Consider the following 24,873-nt stretch of genomic DNA (forward strand, 5'->3'; position numbering starts at 1 on the left):
TTTAATTTTATTCCTTTTGCTTTCAAAATGTTTAATTTTTTAATTTTAAGTTTGATTTTTTTTTTTACTATAAGCACTTTATTTGATAATCAGGAAAAATCAGTAAGTTAGTTTAATTATACTGAAATATACATGCAAAAAAGTACACATAAGTGTACAAGTAGCTAAAATTTCACAAAGTCAACACACTGTTCAATAAACAAAACATTACCAGCACTCTAGAAGTCCTCCTTATGCCCTCTGCCCCCAAGGGTAACCACTGTCCTGACCTAAACAGAAATAATACAGGATGTACTCCTTTGTATCTGGTCCTTTTTACTCAATATTGTTTATAAGATTCATCTATATTATTGTATGTAGTTGTAGGTTATTCATTCTCTATATAGGGTTCATTGTGTGACTGTAGCATGACTATCTACTGTGTGATGAGCATTTGAATAGTTTCCAGTTTGGGGCAATTATGGATGCTACTTCTATGAGTATTCTTAGTACCTGTCGTTTGGTGAACACGTGTCCAAGTTAGTTGGTATATACCTAGGAAAGAATTGTGGGGTCCGTAGTAGGTACTGCCAACAGTGTTTCAAGTGGTTGTACCAATTTATACACCCTTTGGCAACGTGTAAGAATTGTACCTGTTTCACATGCGGTTTTGTGTGTTTTTTAAATAATTTTCCTAAGTAAAAAGCAACAAGTGATCCATGGATTTGAAAAGGTGTTAAATACTCTGATAAAGAAGTCTGCAGTTTTCTATTTCAGCCAAGTTGCATTGGGCCTGTCTACTGCAGTTTTAACATTCAGTTAGTGAATGCGTCTAATTTAGTTTTGTTAAATAACTAGGAAAATATCATGGGTGTTTAATTGGTTAAACTAAATTTCCAGGGGAAAAATGAGATTGGCTGGTTTTTTTTGGATTGGTATTTTGAAATACTAGTATAGGAATATTATTGTTAGTTTAGTTTTTATCCTTAGAAAATTAATGCAGTTTAGGAAGTTAAGATATAATTTATTTGCAGTTTTATAATGGTATAGTTTTAAGGCCGTAGTAATTAGTGAAAATACCCTAGGTTTTTTTATATTTTTAAATTTTAAAAATTGGAATGACATTTGGAATGGCAATTACCTTTTAGGTGATGTGGCAGTGAAAATGTTGAATGTGACAGCACCCACACCTCAGCAGTTACAGGCCTTCAAAAATGAAGTAGGAGTACTCAGGTGAGCTTGTGTGAATCACGTTTTCCAGAGAAGTTATCTTGATCAACTTGTGTTTTCCAGTGGTAGCCACTGTTAGCTTTACAGACTTACTTAAAATGAATAAAACAAAGTTTGTCTGAGTATATTTTGTCTTTAACTGTATTCTTTTAAGTGGTATGCAATATTACATAGTACAGCTGATAGAAATATTAATCCTAGAGTGAATTAATGGAAATACAGTGTTCTGATCACGAGAAGTAATACTTCCACTTATGGAGACAATGCTCTCAAAATCGTAAGCTTATCAGAACACATTTAGAGATTATATCAAGCCCTGGAACTTGAGGAAAATTAACAAACTAGAACATGTCCAGGCAAGGACAACTTAGGTGGGAAGGATTCTGGAACTGTAACTTAGGGAGAAAATAGTCAACAGAACTGAGAATATTTGGGTCCATAGAAGGCTGTTATGTTCAAGAGGATATAAACTTACTTGTTTCATTGCAGAGAGCAGAACAGGGAATCCAGTGGCGGAAGTTGTAGGAAAATGATTTTTTCTCAACCTAAAATTTTACTAATACTAGAACCATTTTAAAAGAAAAAAAAGAGGGGACTTTCCTGGTGGTCCAGTGGTTAGGACTGCAAACTTCCACTGCAGGGGGCACAGGTTCAATCCCTGCTTGAGGAACTAAGATCCCACATGCCGCGCAGTACAGCCAAAAAAATTTTAAAAAGAAAGAAAGAAAAAGAGTATTGGGAACAGGCTACAGTCTCAGTGATAAACTTCCCATAATTGAAGGTATTTAAGGAATCTCTAGTTGCCTATCTATGAGGTATACTAAAAAAGATGTTTATGAAAAGGGTAGGATGTTAGACTAGACAGTTCCTAAAGTCTCATCTAAATTTATCCTTCTGTTGGCTTTTTTAAAAATACCTTTTTCTGACAACATCTTATTAATAAGTAGACTGCTTCGGCCCTCTTTTTTAACATTTGCTAAAGTTTATCAACATTTACTATTTACTGTCACATTTCTTTTACAGGAAAACTCGACATGTGAATATCCTACTCTTCATGGGTTATTCAACAAAGCCACAACTGGCTATTGTTACCCAGTGGTGTGAGGGCTCCAGCCTATATCATCATCTCCACATCATTGAGACCAAATTCGAGATGATCAAACTTATAGATATTGCACGGCAGACTGCACAGGGCATGGAGTAAGTTCCATTCTATTAAATCTCTTGTAAGTTACTTTTGAAGACCATTGAGGATATTTTAAAGGTTTTAGCTATTATTTTTTGACGTACATTTTCAGTTACTGTCCAGCAACATGTAGACACTTTTAACTAATGGCTAGCAATATGATATTTGAAATAAAATAGCCTCTGTCTAGTATAGTCTTCAAAACATATATCAAATATTGATAATAAATATATGGCTACAAATTTATGTTTAGCATGCTGTAATTTAGCTAAGCAATAAGGGTTCAAAAGACAAAAATAGGCCAAAAAGAAAACCCACTAAAAAGTCATTAACAGTTATTGAAGTATATAAAATGATTGTTAGTTATCCTTTCAAATTTTTTCCACGTACCCATATTTTCTATTGCAAAATGATCATCTGTGTGAAATAAAGAAAAAGTAAAATAAAATGAAAGTCCGCATTTTGATCCTTTCTGAGGATTTCAAGTTGACTTGTTCATATCCATTGAATTTTGCTGTGTAATTTAAAAGATAAAAAGTTACTCTAGGGGCTTCCCTGGTGGCGCAGTGGTTGAGAATCTGCCTGCTAATGCAGGGGACACCGGTTCGAGCCCTGGTCTGGGAGGATCCCACATGCCGCGGAACAACTGGGCCCGTGAGCCACAACTACTGAGCCTGTGCGTCTGGAGCCTGTGCTCCACAACAAGAGAGGCCGTGATAGTGAGAGGCCCGCACCCCGCCATGAAGAGTGGCCCCCACTTGCCACAACTAGAGAAAGCCCTTGCACAGAAATGAAGACCCAATACAGCAAAAATAAATAAATAAATTTATTTAAAAAAAAAAAGTTACTCTGTAAAATTTATCATGGGTCAAAATAGGAAACTGACTACGAAGAATAAATTTTGCATGCAAGTACAAATAAACAGGTAAATCAAAAGGTAAAATTAAATAAATTTTGAAAGCACTTAGATGAAAAAATTTAAGTAAAATATGTTTGAAAGTTCCATAGGTAGTTTAAAAATATGCATGTGTCTTAAGTTAATTTAACATTTTATAGTATACAAATGGCTTTCACATGCATAGGCCATTATGTCATTTAATCTTTATAATGTTATGAAGTAGATTTTTTTTTTTTTTTTTTTTTTTTTTGCGGTACGCGGGCCTCTCACTGTTGTGGCCTGTCCCGTTGCGGAGCACAGGCTCCGGACACGCAGGCTCAGCGGCCATGGCTCACAGGCCCAGCCTCTCCGCGGCATGTGGGATCCTCCCGGACCGGGGCACAAACCTGTGTCCCCTGCATCGGCAGGCGGACTCTCAACCACTGCACCACCAGGGAAGCCCAGATATTTTTATTTTATGTTTACAGATAAGGAAACAGGCTTCTAAATGACTTGTCTAGACTCCACATTTAATAAGCAGCAGCAAAGGTGTTTAAGTCAGGATTTTTGACTCCCAAACCATTATTCTTTCCCCATAACCACTATAACCACTATACTGCTTTTACATTATAAAATTAGAATAAAAAAGGTAAAAGAGTATACATGTACTAATGCCTAAAACTCTGACTCAGGATCATTTGTAGCAAATAAGCATAGAACCAAGACTCAAAACCAGATCTAGCTGTTAAATCTTCCCACTGTCCTACCCTTCTGTCTCAAAACTAGGCAATATATCTGTAATTTAGATTGTTTATAAACCTGTATTCAGCCAAAATCCTTATTGCAGCAAATTATTACCTTATTCAATAACATTACCACTTATCCAGTAGACTTAAAACAATCCCACCTCTGAATCTGAATCTGTTCAAATCTGAAAGATTATATTAAAATCTTGCAAAGAGGGACTTCCCTGGTGGCACAGTGGTTAAGAATCCGCCTGCCAATGCAGGGGACACAGGTTTGAGCCCTGGTCCGGGAGGATCCCACATGCCGTGGAACAACTAAGCCTATGGGCCACAACTACTGAGCCTGCGCTCTAGAGCCCATGTGCCGCAACTACTGAAGCCCGCACACCTAGAGCCTGCGCGCCGCAACATGACAAGCCACCACAATGAGAAGCCCGTGCACCACAACGAAGAGTAGCCCCTGCTCGCCACAACTAGAGAAAGCCCGCACGCACAGCAATGAAGACCCAACGCAGCCAATTAATTAATTAATTAAAAAATCTTGCAAAGAGTAAACCTTGGCCAGAATGGTAAACATTGAGAGAGAAACAAAGCTTGTTCTGCTCCCACCCCACCAGTCTCTTTGCTGTTTCTTCAGCAGGCCAAGCATGCTCTTTCCTCAGGGCCTTTGTACTTGTTATTTTCTTTTGGGGATAAGTTCTCATGCCACAGATATTCATAGAGTTTCTCTCTTTTGTCTCTGTTCAAATGTTGCCTTTTAAAGGAAGCCTTCCCTGATCACCTTATATAACATTTTCCTGCTCCACTCTGTCACTCTATACCCCATTCTTGTTTTTGTTTTTAACACCCAATTCCATATAACATATTTGTTTATTGTCTGTCATCCCCACTAGAATACAAGCTGTACCAGAGCAGGGGTCTTGTTTTGTTCATTGTTTTATCTCTAATGCGTAGAACAAGGCCTGGCCTATGATAGATACATATGACAAAAATTTAAAAATGAAACCATGATTACACACAACTGCGTATTATTGATAGGTTTACCTTCCAGAAGAGAAAGTAGTCACATCCTTGTCATATCAAAACTGAGAAATGTCAAGAAAAGGAAAAATAGTCAAAGAAGTAATAAAAGAATAACAGAGGGGAAATGTTTTTGCTATACACAGAGGCAGCAGAGAATAGTATTAAAAATTGTTTTAGAAACAGTAAGGAGGCAGTGAAGTGCCAGTGTCGATTAAGGTAAGAAGTGACAGGAGAGAAGAACACTATCAACTTGGAATCGTTCTGTGGTCTGGGGAATAGTTAGTTAAGAGGCAATATTTTCCCATTACTTTACAGTTTGGGATCGATAAGTATAAAGCTTTACAGTCAATTAATTTCTCTAAAATATTTTGCTTACATTTTTAAGTAACACTTACTATATGATGAGTATGTCCGGCTATGAATGTAGATCGTCCCATCAGTTTATCCTATATTTTAATAGCTGAGAAAGTATTAATTATAAAATGTAAGCCTTCTAACAGATTATATTTTTTATTACCAGCTTAAATTTAACCAAAGAAGATACAATTCCCTTCGGTTCTTTATAAGGCAATATATACAACTGAGGCTAAATGTACCAACACATCTTCAGTTTCTGAAGGCTTTGGCAGATTGCAAATCCTCTTATTAAGGTGGCTATGTGATTTTCAGGTTAAGGTGACAGGTTTTTGCTCTCTTGAAACTCCACCAAAACTATAATAATGAGAATTTGTTTGAAGCATGAACATATAAAGATGGAGAAAACAAAGAGGAAGAAAAGAATGGTAACATTTTAGAAGCTAGAAAGCAGATGGAGAAGTGATAATGGACATAGTACACCCAAAAAAACTAAATTATTAACTGACTGTGGAAAAATGGAAACCAACCTGATTTGTACCACAGAATTCTCAAGTCTCAAGAATTGGCACTGTGAGGTTATCTCTGGAGGAGAAAGAGTACATAAATGAAAAGGCCTGTCTGAAATGTTTCTCTAAATCCCTTCTGCTCTGTGCCACTGGGTAGATACCCCATCCCTACCCTGGCAGTACACTGGAAATGTATTCTCTGAAGAGGGGAGAAACTCTCTGGACCCAGGACCTAGGGGGAAATGGCGGGGCGGGGGGGGAGGTGAGTTACTGCTTACTGAGTGATGGACAGAGAGTTCCCCAGTACTCTCTTTTCATTTGCTTCCCAGACTGCTGGCAGCCAAACCTTCCCCTTCAGGCAAGAGATTGGAAGAGTTTTGTCTGAGGAATCTTAACAGCCAAGAGTAAAGACCCAAAGGTAGTGATATCAGGGATTCCACCTAGATGGGAGTACATGGGAGTTCAAAAACAAGAAGCCCATCTGTATGCTCAAAGTTTCCGTAGCCTTTTAGTCTCAATCTGAGTAAAGACAAATTATCTCTCAATTACCAGACATCAGAGAGGAAGTCTCTGATGCCAGTGAGAGAGAACAAATGGGGGAAAAGGCAACTAGGAATAAACAAACACAATGCAAGGAGAAGAGATACCCCCCCCAAAAAAAAACCTATCACTTTTCTCAGAGATAAAAGATTTTCTATCTATGAAACAAGAACAGATGCTTTATAAGGAACATTCAGATAACAATTTAAAATGTTAAAATGCTGATATTTACAGTACACTGGAAATTAATTTCCTTGCAATTATTAAACTTTTAAATGTCGGGTTCCTCTTCCCTTGTCTTCCACCATCATTTCACAAAGAACAGAACAAGCTAGATGTAGCTGACCAGTAACTCCATAGACTATTTAAATAGCTGCTTAATAATGTACTTCTGCACAGCCTCATTTCAAAATACTCTGCCCCCGGCATGATTTCCAGATGCTATTGAAAGTGATCTTTTCTACTTTGCAAAATTGACTCTAAAGTCACAGGGTATAAGCAGAATAAGAGCATCCTATCTCATTGTATAAAGTATTGAGGTCACAGTCATTCATAAGATAAAAACTTTAGTAATTAGGAAGGTGAATCATTGGGACTTTCAAATATGTCACCTTTATTGGATTATAGAATATAAGCACACGGTGAATGAGTGACATTTCTCCTGTGTGGTTCTGTTCTCTCTCTTCAGTAAAAGATCATTTCTGATTCCTAGGTTAACTTTAAGAGAGCAGAGCTATTCTAGTGGTAGATAATTAAAGACTCACTCTTAGGAATCAGGGTTCATGTAGTATGTTTATCATCTTCTCACCTGATAGTCATTGATTCAGCCTAAGGGCCAGGGTATTTTAAAGAATAATGTTACTAAAGAAATTTCAGGACTCGTCAGTCTATTGTGCTGTTTCTTTGCAGGACTTTTCATTTCAGTCTAATATTTATTAATAATTTTAAATTAGGCTTTATTATAAAATTGACTAAATGTTAAATCAAGGAGGCACAAAGAAAAGGTTGTGGTCTGTTGTTTACTCACAGGAGTGTTATATTCTGTATATAAGGTGATTAAAAATAATTTGGGGATAAATGCTCACAATTTACTTTTTAAAATAATGAAGCGTATGCCTGCCTTTACTCATAAGTAAACCTAGTTATAGGAAAGATAGAAGAATGAATTGAAGCTGAGAAGATGGTGAACATGTATTAATGATTGAAAATAATTCTAATTAATTGAAGAATAATTCTAGCAAACGTCATTTTCTGGTCGATAAAAACAGTAATTGAGAGGAGGATGCTGATAATCACAAACAATGCAAATTAGAAGAAGCACACTATTTTTTACCCACTGGAATTGGGCAAATTCCTAAATTCTGGCAAGGTTAAGTGTTGATGAAGGTTAGGGGAATTGCTTACTGGGACACTCCTCATGCAACCAACCACCCTGGGGACATTTTGGAAGTATCTGTTAAAATGTACAGTGTTTGGCCTACCCCCAAGAAACACCAGCTTTTGTTCCAAGAGATGTGTATAGGAAGAGATGTATTACAGGAAAATATATAATAGTGAAAAATTGGAAACATAAATGTCCATCACTGGAGGACTGAGAAAGTTTGGCACATATGTGCAGGGAAAGAATATATAGCAGAAATGAATAATATATGTATCAACATCAGCTTTACAATATGTCCAGTGAGAAAAGCAAGCTGTAGCATGAGACCACTTAAAATTTTAAAAACAAAACATTATATATATTTATTTATTTATTTATTTTTGGCTGTGTTGGGTTTTCGTTTCTGTGCGAGGGCTTTTTCTCTAGCTGCAGCGAGCGGGGTCTACTCTTCATCGCGGTGCGTGGGCTTCTCATTGTCATGGCTCCTCTTGTTGCGGAGCACAGGCGCTAGACGCTCAGGCTCAGTAGTTGTGCCTCACGGGCTCAGTTGCTCTGTGGCATGTGGGATCCTCCCAGACCAGGGCTCGAACCCGTGTCCCCTGCACTGGCAGGCAGACTCTCAACCACTGCGCCACCAGGGAAGCCCTATATATATTTTTTTAAGTCTTACATATATGTATGTAGAAGTATTAAAGCAAAGATTAGAAGGTATATGCCAAGCTCAGTAGTTGTTGTCTCCAGGAATGGCAAAAAGGGGTCAAGATGGGGATAGCTATCAAGCAGAGAGGGGCTTTAGCTTTACCTATATAAAATTCTTGTGGTTTCTGGCTTTTAATTAAAAAGATTCTACAGTTGTGTTTTACTTTCACAACCTTTTTACAGGTATAAATTTTTTTAAAAGACAGGAGGCAAATGTGTAAAAATTTAACCGTGTTAAGTATGGTAAGAATAAGTGATTTCTACATTAGCCTTTGTTGCAGTTTTTCTTAATTTCAAAATATAAGGTATTATAAGGAAATACATAATCATTATAGAAAATTTAGAAAATGTAAACATAAATAAGCACCAATACTCCACTGAGAGAGAAGTACCATTAGTGTTTTGATGTGTAGTATTGTGTATCTTTGCAGAATTCTGTATTTTAATACTGTATACAGTGGTTTGTTGTTGTCGTTTTAAATATGGAATCACACTGGTTTTACCTTTATTTTTTACTTGCTCTTATTTTAGACATCTTTACTGATCAATAAATATTATGTTCTGACTCCAGCTCTGATACTACTAGTAACTCACTCTTTTTTTATACCAGCTATGTTTTGTGGTTTTTTATATACAGTGATATATTTAGCGATTACATAGTACTTTGTGCCAGACACTGTTCTGTGTACTTTATGTATACTACCTCAATTAATCCTCAACAACCCTGTGAGGTAGATCCTATTATTATCCCCTATTTACTGATGGAGAAACTATAGTTTAAAAGGCCAAGTGACTTGCCGCAAGCCCTTTGGCTCCAGAGTGTATTTCCTTAAACTCTACACTGTTCTGCTTCTTCAGTTTAGTCAATCCTTTCAACACCTCAAGTGAGCCCTTAATGCCATGCAGCAATCATACTTTCCTTTCCCTGGTTTTTTGCTCTTCCTCTCTCGTAGACACTCTCATACTTCCTTTATCCTCAGTTCTCCAACACCTCTTCTCCAAGAACTGTCAACTGATAACCTTGCTTGCCATTTCATTAATAAAATTAGAAGCACCCACCACAATATCTACCTACCTACCTACATTCATGCTCAGTTTTTCTGTTTTATCACTAAGAGTAAAAGCCAGTCCTTCAATTTTGTGCACTAGATTCCATCCCCTTTCTCCTACTCACTGACATCTTTTGAGTGGTTCTCTCCTGTACATCATCAGATTTTCCTTTTCTACTGGATTTTCTCCCATTTTAAAACATCTTTCTTATCATGCACATTTGGAAGAATGCTGACAATTGTTGAACCTACGTGGAGGGCACCAGGGTATTTATTGTACTCTTCTTTTCTTTTTTTTTTTTTTTAAGATGTTGCGGGTAGGAGTTTATTAATTAATTTATTTATCTTTGCTGTGTTGGGTCTTCATTTCTGTGCTAGGGCTTTCTCTAGTGGTGGCAAGCGGGGGCCAGTCTTCATCGCGGTGCACGGGCCTCTCACTATCGTGGCCTCTCGTTGCGGAGCACAGGCTCCAGATGCGCAGGCTCAGTAGTTGTGGCTCACGGGCCTAGTTGCTCCGCGGCATGTGGGATCCTCCCAGACCAGGGCTCAAACCCGTGTCCCCTGCATTAGCAGGCAGATTCTCAACCACTGCGCCACCAGGGAAGCCCCTATTGTACTCTTCTTTTAATTTTTCTCTATGATTAAAAATTTTCATAATAAAAAAGTTGTGGAGGTCCCTTCCTTGATCCCACTTCCCTCTGAAGCTATCACCTCATTCCTCTTGTTTCTCTTATAGTAAAACTTCTCAACAGAGTTGTTGATACGCACTCTCTGATTTTCTTCCCTCCCCTTTTGTCTTGGACTCCACTCCAATCAGGCTTTTTTGCCCTGACACTTCACTGAAATATCTCTGAATAAGATAATTACCATGTTGCTAGATCCAGTGGTTAAATACTCAGTCCTCAATCTTTTTGACCCATCAGAAATATATAATGCATTTGATCACACTCTTTTTCATGAAACCTCTTCTTAATCCTTTAAACTCTACCACCTGGGAGCCTTTTCAAATGACACATTTTAGGCACCACCCCAGATCTATGGAATTGAAGACTGCATTTTAACAAGATCCCTGAGTGATTTGTATGCATACTAAAGTTTGAGAAACTCTACTTTAAATCATATTCTGATTTTCCTTCTCCTTACTATCTGTTCCTTCTCAGCTAATTCTTTTTCAACTCCTTAACCTCCCTAAATATTGGAATAGTCCAGGGATTACGTTCCTTTGGTAATCTCATCCAGTTTCGTGAGTTAAAATACCATTTAATTACCTTTTCTGTGCCAGTCTCCAGCCAGTTCATTTCCTCTGAACTCCAGACTGTCATATCTAACTGTGTGCTCAACATCGCTTGATTGTCTAATGGACATCTCAAATTTAAGATGTCTAGTTCTGAGGTCCTGATCTTTTTCCTCAAACCTGCCCTTCCAAACAGTCTTTTCATCTCAGTAACTGGCAACTCTGTTCTTAGGCTGCTTATGCCTGACATTTTGTACTTAATTTTTGACTCCTTTCTTTTTCTCATACCATACAACCAATCTGTTAATCAGCTCCTGTTAGCTCTATCTTTAAAGTATATCTAGACTGTTACAACTTCTCATCACCTATTTTCCTGTCACCGTGATTCAAGCCACAGTTATCTCTTGGCTGGATGAGTGCTTTGCTTCCACCCTTACCCACCCTCAGCTTACTCTCAGCACAGCAGCCAGAGTGGTCCTTTGAAGACTTGGGTCAGATTACGTTGCTCCTCTGCTCCTCAAGTGTCTTCACATTTCATGCAGAAAGGAAGCCTTATAATAGTCCTTGTAATGTGACCACCACCACGACCCTTCCTCCCCCACTGCCTATTTTACTCCCTCTCTCAGCTCATTCACTACTCTTCTCCCTCTTGCTCTTTCTGTTCCCAGCCAGTTTGCCTTCTTTGCCATTCTTAGAACATGGGAAGTACACACCTGCTGTAGGACTTTGCCCTTGCTAGTCCCTCTGCCTACTGTGTTCTTATCCCATATCTGCATGACTCCCTCCCCTCCTTTGAATCTTTACCCAAAATGTCCTTTGTAAAGAGGCCCTCCCTGGCCTAAAATTACAACCCCCTACAACTTAGCATTTTCTGTCTCCCACCTATAGAATACAGTATATTCTACTCATACATCTTTTTTATTTTCTATCTTCTATACTAAAATGCAAGCCCCTTGAGGGTAGGGATTTTCTGCCTTATCTCCAAGACTTAGAACAGTTGTTGCTTAGCACATGGTGGGCTTTCAATAAATATGTGTTAAATAAGTGGAAGAAAGAACCTATGAAGGTGAACATAATTATTATCTCCATTTTACAGGTTAGGAATCCAAAACTTTGAGAAATTATGTCATGTACCCAAGGTCGTATAGCTAGTAAGTGATACAGTTGGAATTCAAAGTGAAATCTGTACACTCAAAACCCATGCCCTTTCCACTGTGCCTCTCTGGTCATGTCACTTAGGTCCTCTGGGCTCTGGTTTTCCCATCAGCATAAGTGGCATTATCGCCTTTTTGCTTGCCTCACAAGGAAACAAAAAGGTTATAAAACCAAGTGATGTAAAAATATCCTGAGAACTTGAAAATGCTTTACATGTACAAGAGGGTGATAGTAATTCTTTGTTTTCTTATAGAAGTTTTACAGTTTTTGCTTTTAGTTTTAGTTCTTCAACCCACTTCAAATTGGTATGAGGTAAGGGTTGAAGGTTTTTTTTCCTCATATGGGTATCCAATTGTCCCAGGAACATTTTTTCAAATATCTGTCCTTTCCCACATTGAGCTGTCTTGCTCTTATAAATAAACAAATATCATGCTTCTGATTTTATGTATTTGGGCTTATGAATGTTTGAAATGAACTTAAAAAGAGAGAATAGCATAGTTTTTGCTATTCCATCAATATCATGATATTCCATGTTTACAATACATTCTCATTTATTCTCTTCAGGCCAGTGTTGTACTTAAGAAACAATGATGAGAATATTTTCCAAAGAGGAATTATACCCTCTCTAATGGAGGTCCCAGATAGGAAACAAAAAAGACATACAAATATCATATTCATGGACTAGAACACTCAACATTGTTAAGATGTCTGTTCTTTCCAAATTGATCTATAGAATCTATAGGTTCAGTGCAGTCCCAGTCAAAGTCTCAGCAGGATTTTTTGTAGAAATTCACAAGTTGATCCTAAAATGTATATGGAAATGCAGTGGCTAGAATAGGCAAGACAGTTTTGAAAAAGAACAAAGTTGAAGGACATTTAGTGTGAGATTTCAAAACTTTCTATAAAGCCACAGTAATCAAGACACTGTGATACTGGCATAAGGATAGATGTGTGAGTCAACACAGGGAGGAAAGAAAGCCTACAAATATATCTATTATGTCTGTGGTCAATTGTCTTTTTTTTTTTTTTTTTTTTTAACCAAGATGCTAGGGCAATTCATGGAGAAAGGATAGTCCTTTCCACAAATGTTGCTGGGACAACTATATATCCACATAGGATAAATAAATAGCCCTTTCCTGATACAAGGCATGAATATTCATTCAGAATGGATCACAGACCTAAGACTAAAAGCTGAACATCTAAAACTTCTAGAAGAAACATAGGAGAAAATCACTGTAGCCCAAAGATAGGCAAAGATTTCCTAGGACACAAAAATTAAGAACCGTAGAAGAGGGCTTCCCTGGTGGCGCAGTGGTTGAGAGTCCTCCTGCCGATGCAGGGGACATGGGTTCGTGCCCTGGTCCGGGAAGATCCCACATGCCGCGGAGCGGCTGGGCCGGTGAGCCATGGCCGCTGAGCCTGCGCGTCCGGAGGCCATAACAGTGAGAGGCCCGCGTACCGCAGGAAAAAAAAAAAAAAGAACCGTAGAAGAAAAAATTCGTAAATTGGACTTCATCAAAATTCAAAACTTTTGCTTTTTGAAAGACATTGTTAAGAAAATGAAAAGACAAGCCCCAGTCTTGAGGAAAATGTTTGCAAGATACATTATCTGGTTAAAGAATTGTATCCAAAGCATATATAGAACTCATACAACTCAGTAATAAGACAAACTACCCAGTGGAAAAATGGGCAAAAGATTGTAGTAATTTATTAAAGAATATAAAAGAATGGCAAATAAGCAATGCAAAGATGTTCAATATGTTAGGCATTAAAATAGACAAGGTTCCCCTGCACACCCGCTAGAATGCTTATAATCAAAGCCAACAATACCAGGTTTATTAGCAAGGATGCAGAGTAACCAGAATTCTTATACATTGCTGGTGAGGATCTTAAATGGTACAACCACTTTGGCAGTTTCTTTTAAAATTAAAATTACCATATGAGCAATTCTAATCCTACTGATTTCCCCAAAAGAAATGAAAACAAGTCAACAACAAAGATATGTACATGAATGTTTATAGTATGTTATTCATAATTGCCAAAAAACACAACAACCCAAATGTCTGACAGGTAACTGGGTAAGTTATGGTATATCTGTACCCTCTTAATATTGCATGCAGCCAGTGTGTGAATCTCAGGATCATGCTGAGCAAAAGAAGCCATATGTTTATGTGAAATTCTAGAAAAGGCAAAACTAATCGCTAGTGACAGAAATCATTATCAGTGGTTGCCTGAGCCTAGTGTGGGTGTTATTAATTGCAGAAATGTGTGAAGAAACTTCTAGGGGTGATGGATATCCATCTTGATTGTGGTTGGTCTTTAGACAAGTGTATATATATGTGTTTGTGAAAAACCCTTTAAACTGCATAAAAATTGGGTGCATTTTGTGTTGTATACTAGTTATACCTCTCAATAAATTTGATTTTTTTAACGCGACAGAAACTGAAAAATCTAAGTAAAAATAGAATTTAGGCCACTATAGAGCACAACTGAAAAATGTGTGAACTCCATGTATTAAGGATTTTAATTACTTTAAAGTGGTAAATGATTACTGACTACACAGGAGTAGCAGAAGGGCATTCCCTTCGGTCTTGCTCACTTTCCACATTGTGATTATGAGGGCTTGGAGGGCAACAAAGTAGAAGGGAGACCAGAATTTGAAACTGTATTTGGATAAAATAACACCTTGTCACCACCGTCATGCATACCAGTCCAGTCAACTGCTGAATTCTCTATTGGTGTCAGAGGAGAGACTTAACTTGCTGTGTGAAGACTGATGAACTTTTTTGAAATTGTGTAGCATTAGATGAAAGAGGACTGAAGTGCTAATGTCTGTGTAGGCCAGTCGTTTGGTTTTAGAAATAGTAGAAAATACAAGAAAATAGCAGCAAACTTGAGTGAGAGATACTTGAGGCTTTTATAAATAGACTAGACTGGTAAATGCCTGCACCTACAGATGGTGTAGGCATAGTATTTGAATTTCAGCAAGGTATTTGAATAATATTTCTCATGATATTCTTGAGGATAAGATGGAGATATGTAACAAATATGAAGAATTTAACTAGGTTCATAACTGTATTATTGTCATACCTGAAGGTCTTAAGCTAGGAGATTTTTGTCCTCCTTCTTCTCTTGAATCTGACTGCGTATTTACAGATAACTTAGATGAGGGCATCGTTAGCATGCTGATCTTTTATAACTTATTTTTTAGTGAAAAGTAACATTTTAATAAGCTGAAATTATAGGTCATGTCTACAAAATATGAAGTCTTATCCAAGTCCAAAAAAGAGAAGTATACAAATGTTGGATGAGGGAAATGGTTTTGTAGGAGCAACGCAAGAACAACAACTCTCTAGGGTTGTAATTGAATATAATTTTAATAGGAGTCAGTTGAGTGACTGTGGCTGCCATAATAGTAATGGCTGGTGCAATAAACATTTTTTCCCGCTGTAAGGAAGATGAAGATTAATTTGGGTTTTGTTTTTGTTCTGTTTTTCCAAATGTAAGTGAGATCATACAGTATTTGTCTTTCTCTGACTTATCTCACTTAGCATAATGCCCTCAAGATCCATCCATGTTGTCATAAATGGCAGGATTTCCTTCTTTTTTTATGGCTTATTCCTGTGTGTATGTATGTGTGTGTTACATTTTCTTTATCCATTCATGGACGCTTAGGTTGTTTCCACGTCTTGGTTGTTGTGAATAATGCTGCAGTGAACATGAGAGTGCAAATAACTCTTTGAGATCCTGATTTAAATTTTTTTGGATATATATATACCCAAAAGTGGGATTGCTACATCATATGGTAATTCTGTTTCTAATTTTTTGAGGACCCTGCAGTCTGTTTTCCATAGCAGCTGCACCAATTTATATTCCCACCAACAGTGCATAAGTATTCCCTTTACTCCTCGCCAGCACTTGGTATTTCTTGTTGTCTTTTTGATAATAGCCATTCTAACAGATATGAGGTGATATCTCATTGTGGTTTTGATTTGCATTTCCCTGGTGATTAGTGATGTTGAACACCTTTTCATGTATGTACCTGTTGGCCATTTGTATGTCTTCTTTGGGAAAATGTCTATTTTTAAAACTAGATTGGGGTTTTTGCTACTGAGTTGTATGAGTTCTTTATATTTTTTGGGTATCCCCTTATCGGATATATGATTTGCAAATACTTTCTCCCATTTGGTAGGTTGCCTTTTCATCTTGTTGGTGGTTTCCTGTGCTGTGCAGAAGCTTTTTTGTTTGGTGTAGTCCCACTTGTTTGTTTTTGCTTTTGTTGCCTTTACTTTTGGTGTCAGACACAAACAACTTGTCATCAAGTCCAATGTCAAGGAGCTTACTGCCTATGTTTTCTTCTAGGAGTTTTATGGTTTCAGGTCTTACATTTAAGGGGAGGATGAAGATGAGAATCTCACTCTAGTTTGTGTTGATCAGATCAAATCTAGAGCATTGTATTTCCTTTCGGGGCATCATATTGTGGTCTAAAAAGAATGTTGAAAAGCTGAATCTTGGATAAGACCTTGGAAGAAGCAGTGTAGAGAACAAATTTTACTGGATGATTTGCCAGCTTTAAGATTAAATTGAGTCTGTAAATGGACACTTTTTCTTTTACAAGGAAGGAGACTCCTAACAGAAACCTATCAAGAGAATGATATTCATTTAGTTTATAGCATGTTTTTTCTTTCCTGCTACTTTTATAAACTTATAAGGTTCTACTTAACATCTTCGAAAGGTAAGAAGGCGGTCCAATTTAATTGTCCTATGTAATGGATAGACTTTTGCATCATCTGTAGCAAAGTCAGTTTATTCTTATTCCCTTCCTTACCCTCAACCAGTTATGTGGTTTTTGGCGTCTTCCACTGTAACTGGTTGGTGCTTAGGAAATAATGGTTTAGTGTCAGCCTATAATATAATTATTTAGGGTAGTAATTACTCTGGAATATTATGTAGGGATTGAGGTATGATACCTATCCCATTTTTCCAGCTGGGGAATTTAAGTCTCTTTTCTTTCCAACCTTCCATTATATAGACCTGGATTTCTGTTCTTTTGCTGCTTTTGTTATAGAAGTGTTACAGAAAGAGTTTATTAAATGATATAAGTTAGTAAAGCAATTTCTAAACAATAGAGGATTACACAAGAATAAAGTAGTATTATTTCAAGTTGCAGCTATATGCAACTTTGGCCTATAATAGATTTATGCTGTTTATGGTTATATCACTAGCTCAGCCATCATATTTATATCTTGTTAATTACCTAGTACTTTCTTGGCCAGAAATTTTCTGTCTTCAGCCCTCTAGTTACATTTCTGTCTACCTTATTCTTGCTGTATTTCTTTGTATCAGATTTGTTGAGAGGATTGACACTATCCATCAAGAAATACCTTTATCTTCCCATCTTATAACTTCATCATGCCTCCGTATTCTCATGCATACCATCCATTTGTTGTTGTTATTGTTGTTTTTAATTTCAAAGGAGACAGAATGTCTTTTCAAAGACCAACACCTTATCTGTGCACTAAATACCAGACTGAAGCACTGAGCTCCACCGCCAGCATCATCACCTGTCCCCTTTTCTTTCTAATGAGGATAAGGTCTCCCCATCTTGGAACAGCTTTTGATTGAGACTCATTTTTCTCCATCTGTTTTTTACCTTTGTTTGCCACTGCAGAACTTTTTAAGCAAATGAGACCTATGACATCATGTTTTTTTTCAATGGAAGAGTGACAGTGTGATGTAGTATATCAAACGCTAGGCCTAAAAAATCATAACAGCAAGATAAGTTCAGATTGTGATAAATGCTGTGAAGGAAGTAAACAGTATCATGTAAGAGTAATTGGAGGAGAAGGAGTTACTTGTATAAACAAGTAATTTTAAATGAAAATTTGGTCTGAGAAAAAATTTCGAGATCTTGATCTCTGGATGAGAAAATTTAATTGAAGGTTTAAAATTTAATTGAGAAAGTATAAATAATAAACTTAATTATTTGCAAATCTTTCATTTTTAACAGTGTTCATTACATAATTTTGATTATATCATTTGAATTTTAAGGTTTTACTTTAAGGCAAAATTTATTTCCTAACAGTCATTGTTAGATTTCAGAAGTCTCATATGTCTGTTCTTTCCAGTATTAAATGAAGAAAAATAACCTTGATTAGGACATTATATGCATCTTATTGTAGTTGATTCAACAGATATGTATTGAATACCTGCCACGTGCCAGGCACTGTACTAGGCACTGGGGATAAACAGAAATAAACTAGACACAGTTAGTAAAGCAATTTCTAAACAATAGAGGATTACACAAGAATAAAGTAGTATTATTTCAAGTTGCAGCTATCTTTCCCTCAATCAGTTCAACTAAGACAGTTTTTAGGGGTATCAGATGATTTAAACTTACCATTGACTTTGAAATAGATTCACTGTGTCCATTACATTAGAAAGTAAGCACATCACTAGTTTTAAGAAGGTCTTTTTAGAATATATAATTCTACTTTTAAAAATAGTTTTATCAAATGGAGTTTACATTCCAAATAGAAAATGAACATAGTCAGGTGAAAAAAATACATGAATCAAACTGTTAAAATAATTACTACATAACTGAACAGGGGAAAGAAAGATCACTTGTGGTTGACTCTTGGGAAAGCTTCACTTAGGAGTCATAATGTATATTGAATCTTAAAGAATAAGTATGATTCAGTAGAGAATAGAATGAAAGCTAATTTGGTGTGAGAGGGGAGCATTGGTCACAGAGGTGGGATTAAATACCAAGGTATACTTAAAGGACCTGGATAAATAGGCTTGACTGGAGTGGAAGGTTTGTATTGGTAAATAGTAAAAGATAAAGCAAAGTCTTTCAATAGAAAAGATTTTGGTTGTACCATAATAGTAATATGGTCCTAAAATCCTTAGTTCACTTGCAGTCTATTTTACTATTTCTTATTTAAAGGGGTTATGTACAGTTTGCAGTTGTATCATGATTCTAAATAAATCTTTATTTATACCCCTAAATGTGTTCTGTAGATACTGAGGCCAGAGTCTTTAGCTCTACTCAGGTTAAAATGATGTTTTGTTTTTCAGTTACTTACACGCCAAGTCAATCATCCACAGAGACCTCAAGAGTAATAGTATCCTTCTTGAATTTGTCTGCGAAGTTTGAAAACATCCTGACCTTTTCTCCTGCATTTTATCTTCACATTATGTAAAAACAGTTTTCATGCTAAGTTCAATAATACACTGTAAAGGGAATTAATAAATGGGTTTACACAAGAGTATAGTAGTACAAGGTACTACAACCTGCTTTTGGTTTTTGAACAATTGACCATTACAAAAAAACCTATCAAGTCATTATGATAGTAGGACTCTTTGCTTGCTTATTTATGTTCTATAAGCACTACAAGATGCATAGTTTTGTAGCTATCTACTAGTTTCTTTCAGTGCTCTGACCTTGCTCAGTGGTAGTTGAGATGTAACTGAAGGCTCTACATTATATAACAATGAGGTGAGAAAAACGTAACGTTTCTTCTTCCATAAGCCCAAATTAAGATCCTGTCTGCCAGTTGTCTTCCTTCATTCCAGTGAAGAGCCTTTACAGCTTTCCCAGCAGTGCCAGAAAGATATTTGGGCCTACATTACTAAAATCTAATGGGAAAGTTTCAATGTCTCCCATAAACTTAGGAAAACATCTCACCTCATCCTACCACATTTCAAGCACCAAATATCTTAAAAGCAGGTCACAGAGTCCAAATAACACTATTTTTAAAACATATTTATTAACTTTAAAAGGAAATATGAAGTACTATACTTCTTTAAAGAATATCATAATATATAGAATTATAGAAATTAGATCTCTTACCTAAATTTTTCTTAATGGTTGCTTTGATAGGAAAATGAGATCTGTTATTTTCCTTTACTTACTACACCTCAGATATTTTTCTTCATGAAGACCTCACAGTAAAAATAGGTGATTTTGGTCTAGCCACAGTGAAATCTCGATGGAGTGGGTCCCATCAGTTTGAACAGTTGTCTGGATCCATTTTGTGGATGGTAAGAATTGAGGCTATTTCTCCATTAATTAAATTTTTGGACCCTGAGATGCTGTTGAGTTATTAGAAAGTCACTGAAGATTTCAACTATATAGTATTTTCATAGTTCTCAGTATTCACAAAAACCAATGTTGATCTTACTTTATATATAAATAGATTTTAACTTTTTTCTTTATCTTTAAAAAGAATATTATGAAACCAGTTTCAGTATATTTCAAACAAAAAGTGTATTTTATAAACACTGTTTAAATTTTATTCAGATTGTCTCTTTAAAATATTTTGTGTTCAGAATGTTCTGTGTATCCGGTTTCAAAAAAAAAAAGTATGCAATTTAAGCAGGTGTGATCTGCAGCCATTATTAAGGTTTCAATAAAAGAATTACTCCTTTTAAGAGAGAGACTGTTTCACAATCTTATTTAAGCCTAAATTGGAAAGTTACTTTCTTTAGACTAGAAAGAACTGTATAATTATGGGCAGCCGGGAAAGGAAAGACAAAAAGAAAAATGAAAGGTAGATTTTTAACACTGTCAGTTTTGTGGGCCCTGCATAGCTCTTTCTTTCTTTCTTTATTCCTATTTCTGCTTTGCGGAAAATAAGAAAGATAAGTTATAAGAGAAGGGAACTAAAACTTCTGTGCAGTTACTTTCAGCAGGCTGTGAAAAGGGCAGCATAGGATCATTTTCTTAAGCCAGCTGTTCTCAGAAGGGTCCTTAAGACCCTGTCAGAGGTCCCCAAGGTCATCCTGTGTGAAACTAGATTTTTCTTCATATTCTTCAACACATCAGAGCAGATTGAATGCATAAGCAAATATGTGACTCTAGCTGGCTGCTGTTAAACCAGTCAAAAAGAATTGCAGGGACTTCCCTGGTGGTCCAGTGGTTAAGACTCCACGCTTCCACTGCAGGGGATACGGGATCAGTCCCTGGTCAGAGAATGAAGATCCCACATGCCGCGCAGCATGGCAAAAAAAAAGAAAGAAAAAAAAAAAGAATTGCAGTACTATTCTTCTCACTAAACTTTGTTTTTGAAAATACAGTTACTTTTCATTAAAAAAAAATGGGTGATCTATGTTAACATCTAATGACTGTTTTGTTATTTAAATTAATAAATATTTTAACAGTTTCTCAGTTAAGTTTTAATATGATGAATATCCACAGGTATAATCCACATAAACAGAAGCTTCTTGGGGTTGTCCATAATTTTTAAGACTGAAAAAGAGTCCTGAGACCAAAAAGTTTGAGAACATCTGCTCCAAGCTGAATACAGGGTGTCCCAAAACTCTTAGTGCAGTTTTAAGCTTTAAATAACTGAATCTGCAGTAAGACTTTGGGACACCCTGCTGGAAATAGAAAAGCTGCAAGGGCTTTCAAAGCCACATTGGCCTAAATTCCCTGAACTTATCTGTAGCAGTTCCATAAAGAGAATTCCAAGGTAGGATTCTGAATTAGTCAAGATACGCCTAGGGTTAAATTTGGCCGTGATTTCTTGTAATAATAACTGGCATTAGAGTGGCAAGGTGGGAAGGGGGCGGCATTGGACTAGGAGTCAGAAGGTCTGTACTCTCGTGCTCTGTTTGACTCTTAACTTGCACGTTCCTTGACCTCCTCCAAGTCTCTCCATCTTTAACATTGGGTTGAACTAGTGGATTTTGAATGCATTTTCTCAGGTTTAGTAATTAGAGTTAGCTATATTTTTTTCTTCAATATGTTTGTTTTAATAAATAATTATAAACAGGAAGCTAATTAATAATTGTAATCTGGATCTCAGATACCTTTAAGGCATATACCTTGTAACAAAGATAACAGTGTATCCTAAGGGGGAGAGAAATTGCAAAACCTACAATTATAAAGAAACAATTGTTACATGTTTTAAGGGTGTGTTTATTTTAACTACTGCGGGGAAAGTTAGGCTCAGTCAAGTCTCCAGATTTGTCCTTTTCCAAAAACCTTAGTTTATACAGTTTATAGACTACTATTACACATGAAGGTTTATATTTTCTTTTAATTTCTTTTTTGTTGATACCTGGGTAGATGGGTTCATCCTTTATTCCATCAAGCTGCGTTTTAAGACAAGAGATTAGTCAGTAGTACACTTAATTGTTGAGTAAAATCCTTTTGGGTTGATATTGCCTTCAGAAACAAATATGGTATTTCCATAGACTAGGAGAGAAGAGTTTGTTCAGAACCAAAGGTTATGTAATTCGCTGAATTATTTACAATAGTATTCTCAACCTTGCTTTATTTATATCTTAAAGAAGAAAGAAACTTCTGTGAAAATTTTTACAAATTACTAAATTAATTGAAGATAAATCATGCGTTTCTTATAAATAGATCCCATACGACATTTCATCAAACGATCTACCAACAACAGTGAGATAAAACTAAATTTTAAAAGGGTAGTTCTTACACTGTCCCTCACAGAAATTGTGTTCTGGCTTTGAAAATTATGTCTGTAGCATAACCAGCCTCTTATATTCTGGCTTGTTCATTACATCACAGTTGTATGTGGTTTATTTTGCGCTGTACTACCAAGAGCAGTTATCAATAAAATATATGGCAAAAGCAAATAGATAAAACCTTCTTCACTGCATGCCCCCCCCCCCGCAATCCTTTACTCTCATCTGGATCTCCCACACATCTTTCATCAGTGGTTCTCAACCTTGGTTGGACATTAAAGTCATCTGGGGAACTATAAAAACTCACAATTGAAGCTGTTCCCATCCCCAGACTCTGATGGTATATTATTGGGCTAGAATGTAGTCTGGATGTTGAGAGGTTAAAGGCTGCACAGGTGAGTCTGTTTTGCAGGTGAGGCTGGATGCTCTTACTGCCTGCCTTGAGAGATAGCCTGACCTGCCTTACCCTGACCAATAACCAAGAATCCTGTCCCAGGTCTTTCATTTTTGCAGTTAGTCCTGGTTTTGGTATCAAGTTAATGTTTTCACAAAGTTTTTTTAATACCCTGCAGTTTCTCTAATTTCTTCCAAATGAAACAATACAGAAGATGCAAGGTGAAAGAACTCCTTTAAGCTAAGATTTAATCAACTGTTTATTGTATTTCATGTAAACAGCTAATAAGAAATCTATCTGTAGAATACAGTGACTGAAATGTGTAAAAATGTAACAAATATGATTAGATCTGTATCTTTGCCCAAGAAGCAGCAGCCAAAAGATTCTTTATACCATCTTCTACTAAATCTACCTACTGTCTATTGCTTTTGTTAATAAAGCATCCATAGCATATTTATACCGTTTTTGGAGGCAAGAAAGGAGTTTGAGTTTATCAGTCTTGAAATTTTACCTTTATTGTCTAAGGTGCCCTGAGATAAGGAGAATCATTTGTACCAATGGGAAAACTTAAATTCTAAGGTGATTACCATAGTGGTTGTGCTACTTCCAAACATCTCATAACAACAGGTCTAGTATTTCTTTCCTGAATCAGGAATGGAAGGTAGGAACTCACTCTTGATAGGGTAAGTCATGGGAAAAATTCAAATGGCAGTGATGGTATTTTGTACAGAAAGAGGGCAGCTGATAAAATTATAAAATCTTAGTAATGTATATAGAATCTCAGCTAGTACTGCCTCTCTCAGAGTTTACAGAGCATTTTTTAAAATTTATCTTTCATAATCAGTTTTATTTCTTTGGCCATAAGTAAGAGAATTGATTACATATTACATGGGTTATTTAATGATAGAAACATTGTTCTGGGAATTATAATAGTTTGGTTTTCAGTCTTTATTCAGTTGATGTGAAGAATAAACAAGAATATTTTTCTTTTTATGTTCTACCAGGCACCAGAAGTAATCAGAATGCAAGATAAAAACCCATATAGCTTTCAGTCAGATGTATATGCATTTGGGATTGTTCTGTATGAATTGATGACCGGACAGTTACCTTATTCAAACATCAACAACAGGGACCAGGTAAATATTTACCATCTCTTGAGGTTCATTTTACTGTTTGTAGAAAGGCTCCAGTTCATTGTAGAAAAGAGGTATTGGATCCTGGGTAAGCATGAAAGATAGATCTCTTGATCTTTGTCACCAGTTTTAGAACCTTTTGTATACTGTTGGCAGTAATAATAGCATGTAAGGCCTTTCCTGGAAATACCATGCTTCAATCTTGTAGTGGAGTGAAACTCCTGATCTTCTGACTAGAAACTAGAGATGCAATAATGATTATACCTCATGCCTCCTGACCATGGCACAGTTAGAAGAATGAGCTCTGCTGCTACAGCATCTGGACTTATCCCTTTTACTCTATCACAGATTGTGCTCTCTGAGCCAGGCCCTCAGCTCTGAACTTCTTTATATCAAATCCTTTTAAAATTATTAAGATTTCTCCATACTTCTTAAATTTTTAAAACTAGGTAAATGAAAGGACTGTTACATCATGCTTTCATTTTTCTGTGGTGAGAATTCAAGTAGGAGGGAATTTTTTACTTCTCTCTTCCTAAAAGTTTCTGTTCTCTGTTCCTTACCTTCCAAAGTATAGCCTCGTGCAGCTCTTTGCCTTTTCGATCCCAGCCATATTAAATTCACCTAGTCTTTTAATACTGGCCAAGAAAAATGAATTGTCTTTACTGAAATTACCTCATATACCTCAACTTTTTAAAAGTGCATGTGTGTGTGTGTGTGTGTGTGTGTGTGTGTGTAGAGAGATTGCTGCAATTACAGTTAATATAATAGAAAACAATAGTTGACCATATAAACTGTGATTAAATAATATTTATACATTATACTGTGATGTACATGTGAATCACCTGGATAATTTGTTTAAAAAATGGAGATGCTGGAGTAGATTCTGATTCAGTGGGGTGGGTCCAAGCATCTGCATTTTTAATAAGTTTGCTAGTTGTTTCTGA

General features: G+C 36.4%; 1 protein-coding gene across 3 annotated transcripts in view; it reads left to right on the forward strand.

The window, feature by feature from the left end:
* The window catches only part of BRAF (B-Raf proto-oncogene, serine/threonine kinase), a 161,485-nt gene that overhangs the window by 113,645 nt on the left and 22,967 nt on the right, over positions 1 to 24,873 (forward strand). For all 3 annotated transcript variants that reach the window (XM_060305225.1, XM_030854010.2, XM_060305226.1), the window contains 5 exons: positions 1,128 to 1,212; positions 2,233 to 2,409; positions 19,043 to 19,089; positions 19,890 to 20,008; positions 23,801 to 23,932. In XM_060305225.1, coding sequence (XP_060161208.1) covers positions 1,128 to 1,212; positions 2,233 to 2,409; positions 19,043 to 19,089; positions 19,890 to 20,008; positions 23,801 to 23,932 — 560 coding nt within the window. The remainder of the gene's footprint in view (positions 1 to 1,127; positions 1,213 to 2,232; positions 2,410 to 19,042; positions 19,090 to 19,889; positions 20,009 to 23,800; positions 23,933 to 24,873) is intronic.

The sequence above is a fragment of the Globicephala melas genome, chromosome 9, assembly GCF_963455315.2.
Source record: "Globicephala melas chromosome 9, mGloMel1.2, whole genome shotgun sequence".
NCBI lineage: Eukaryota > Metazoa > Chordata > Mammalia > Artiodactyla > Delphinidae > Globicephala > Globicephala melas.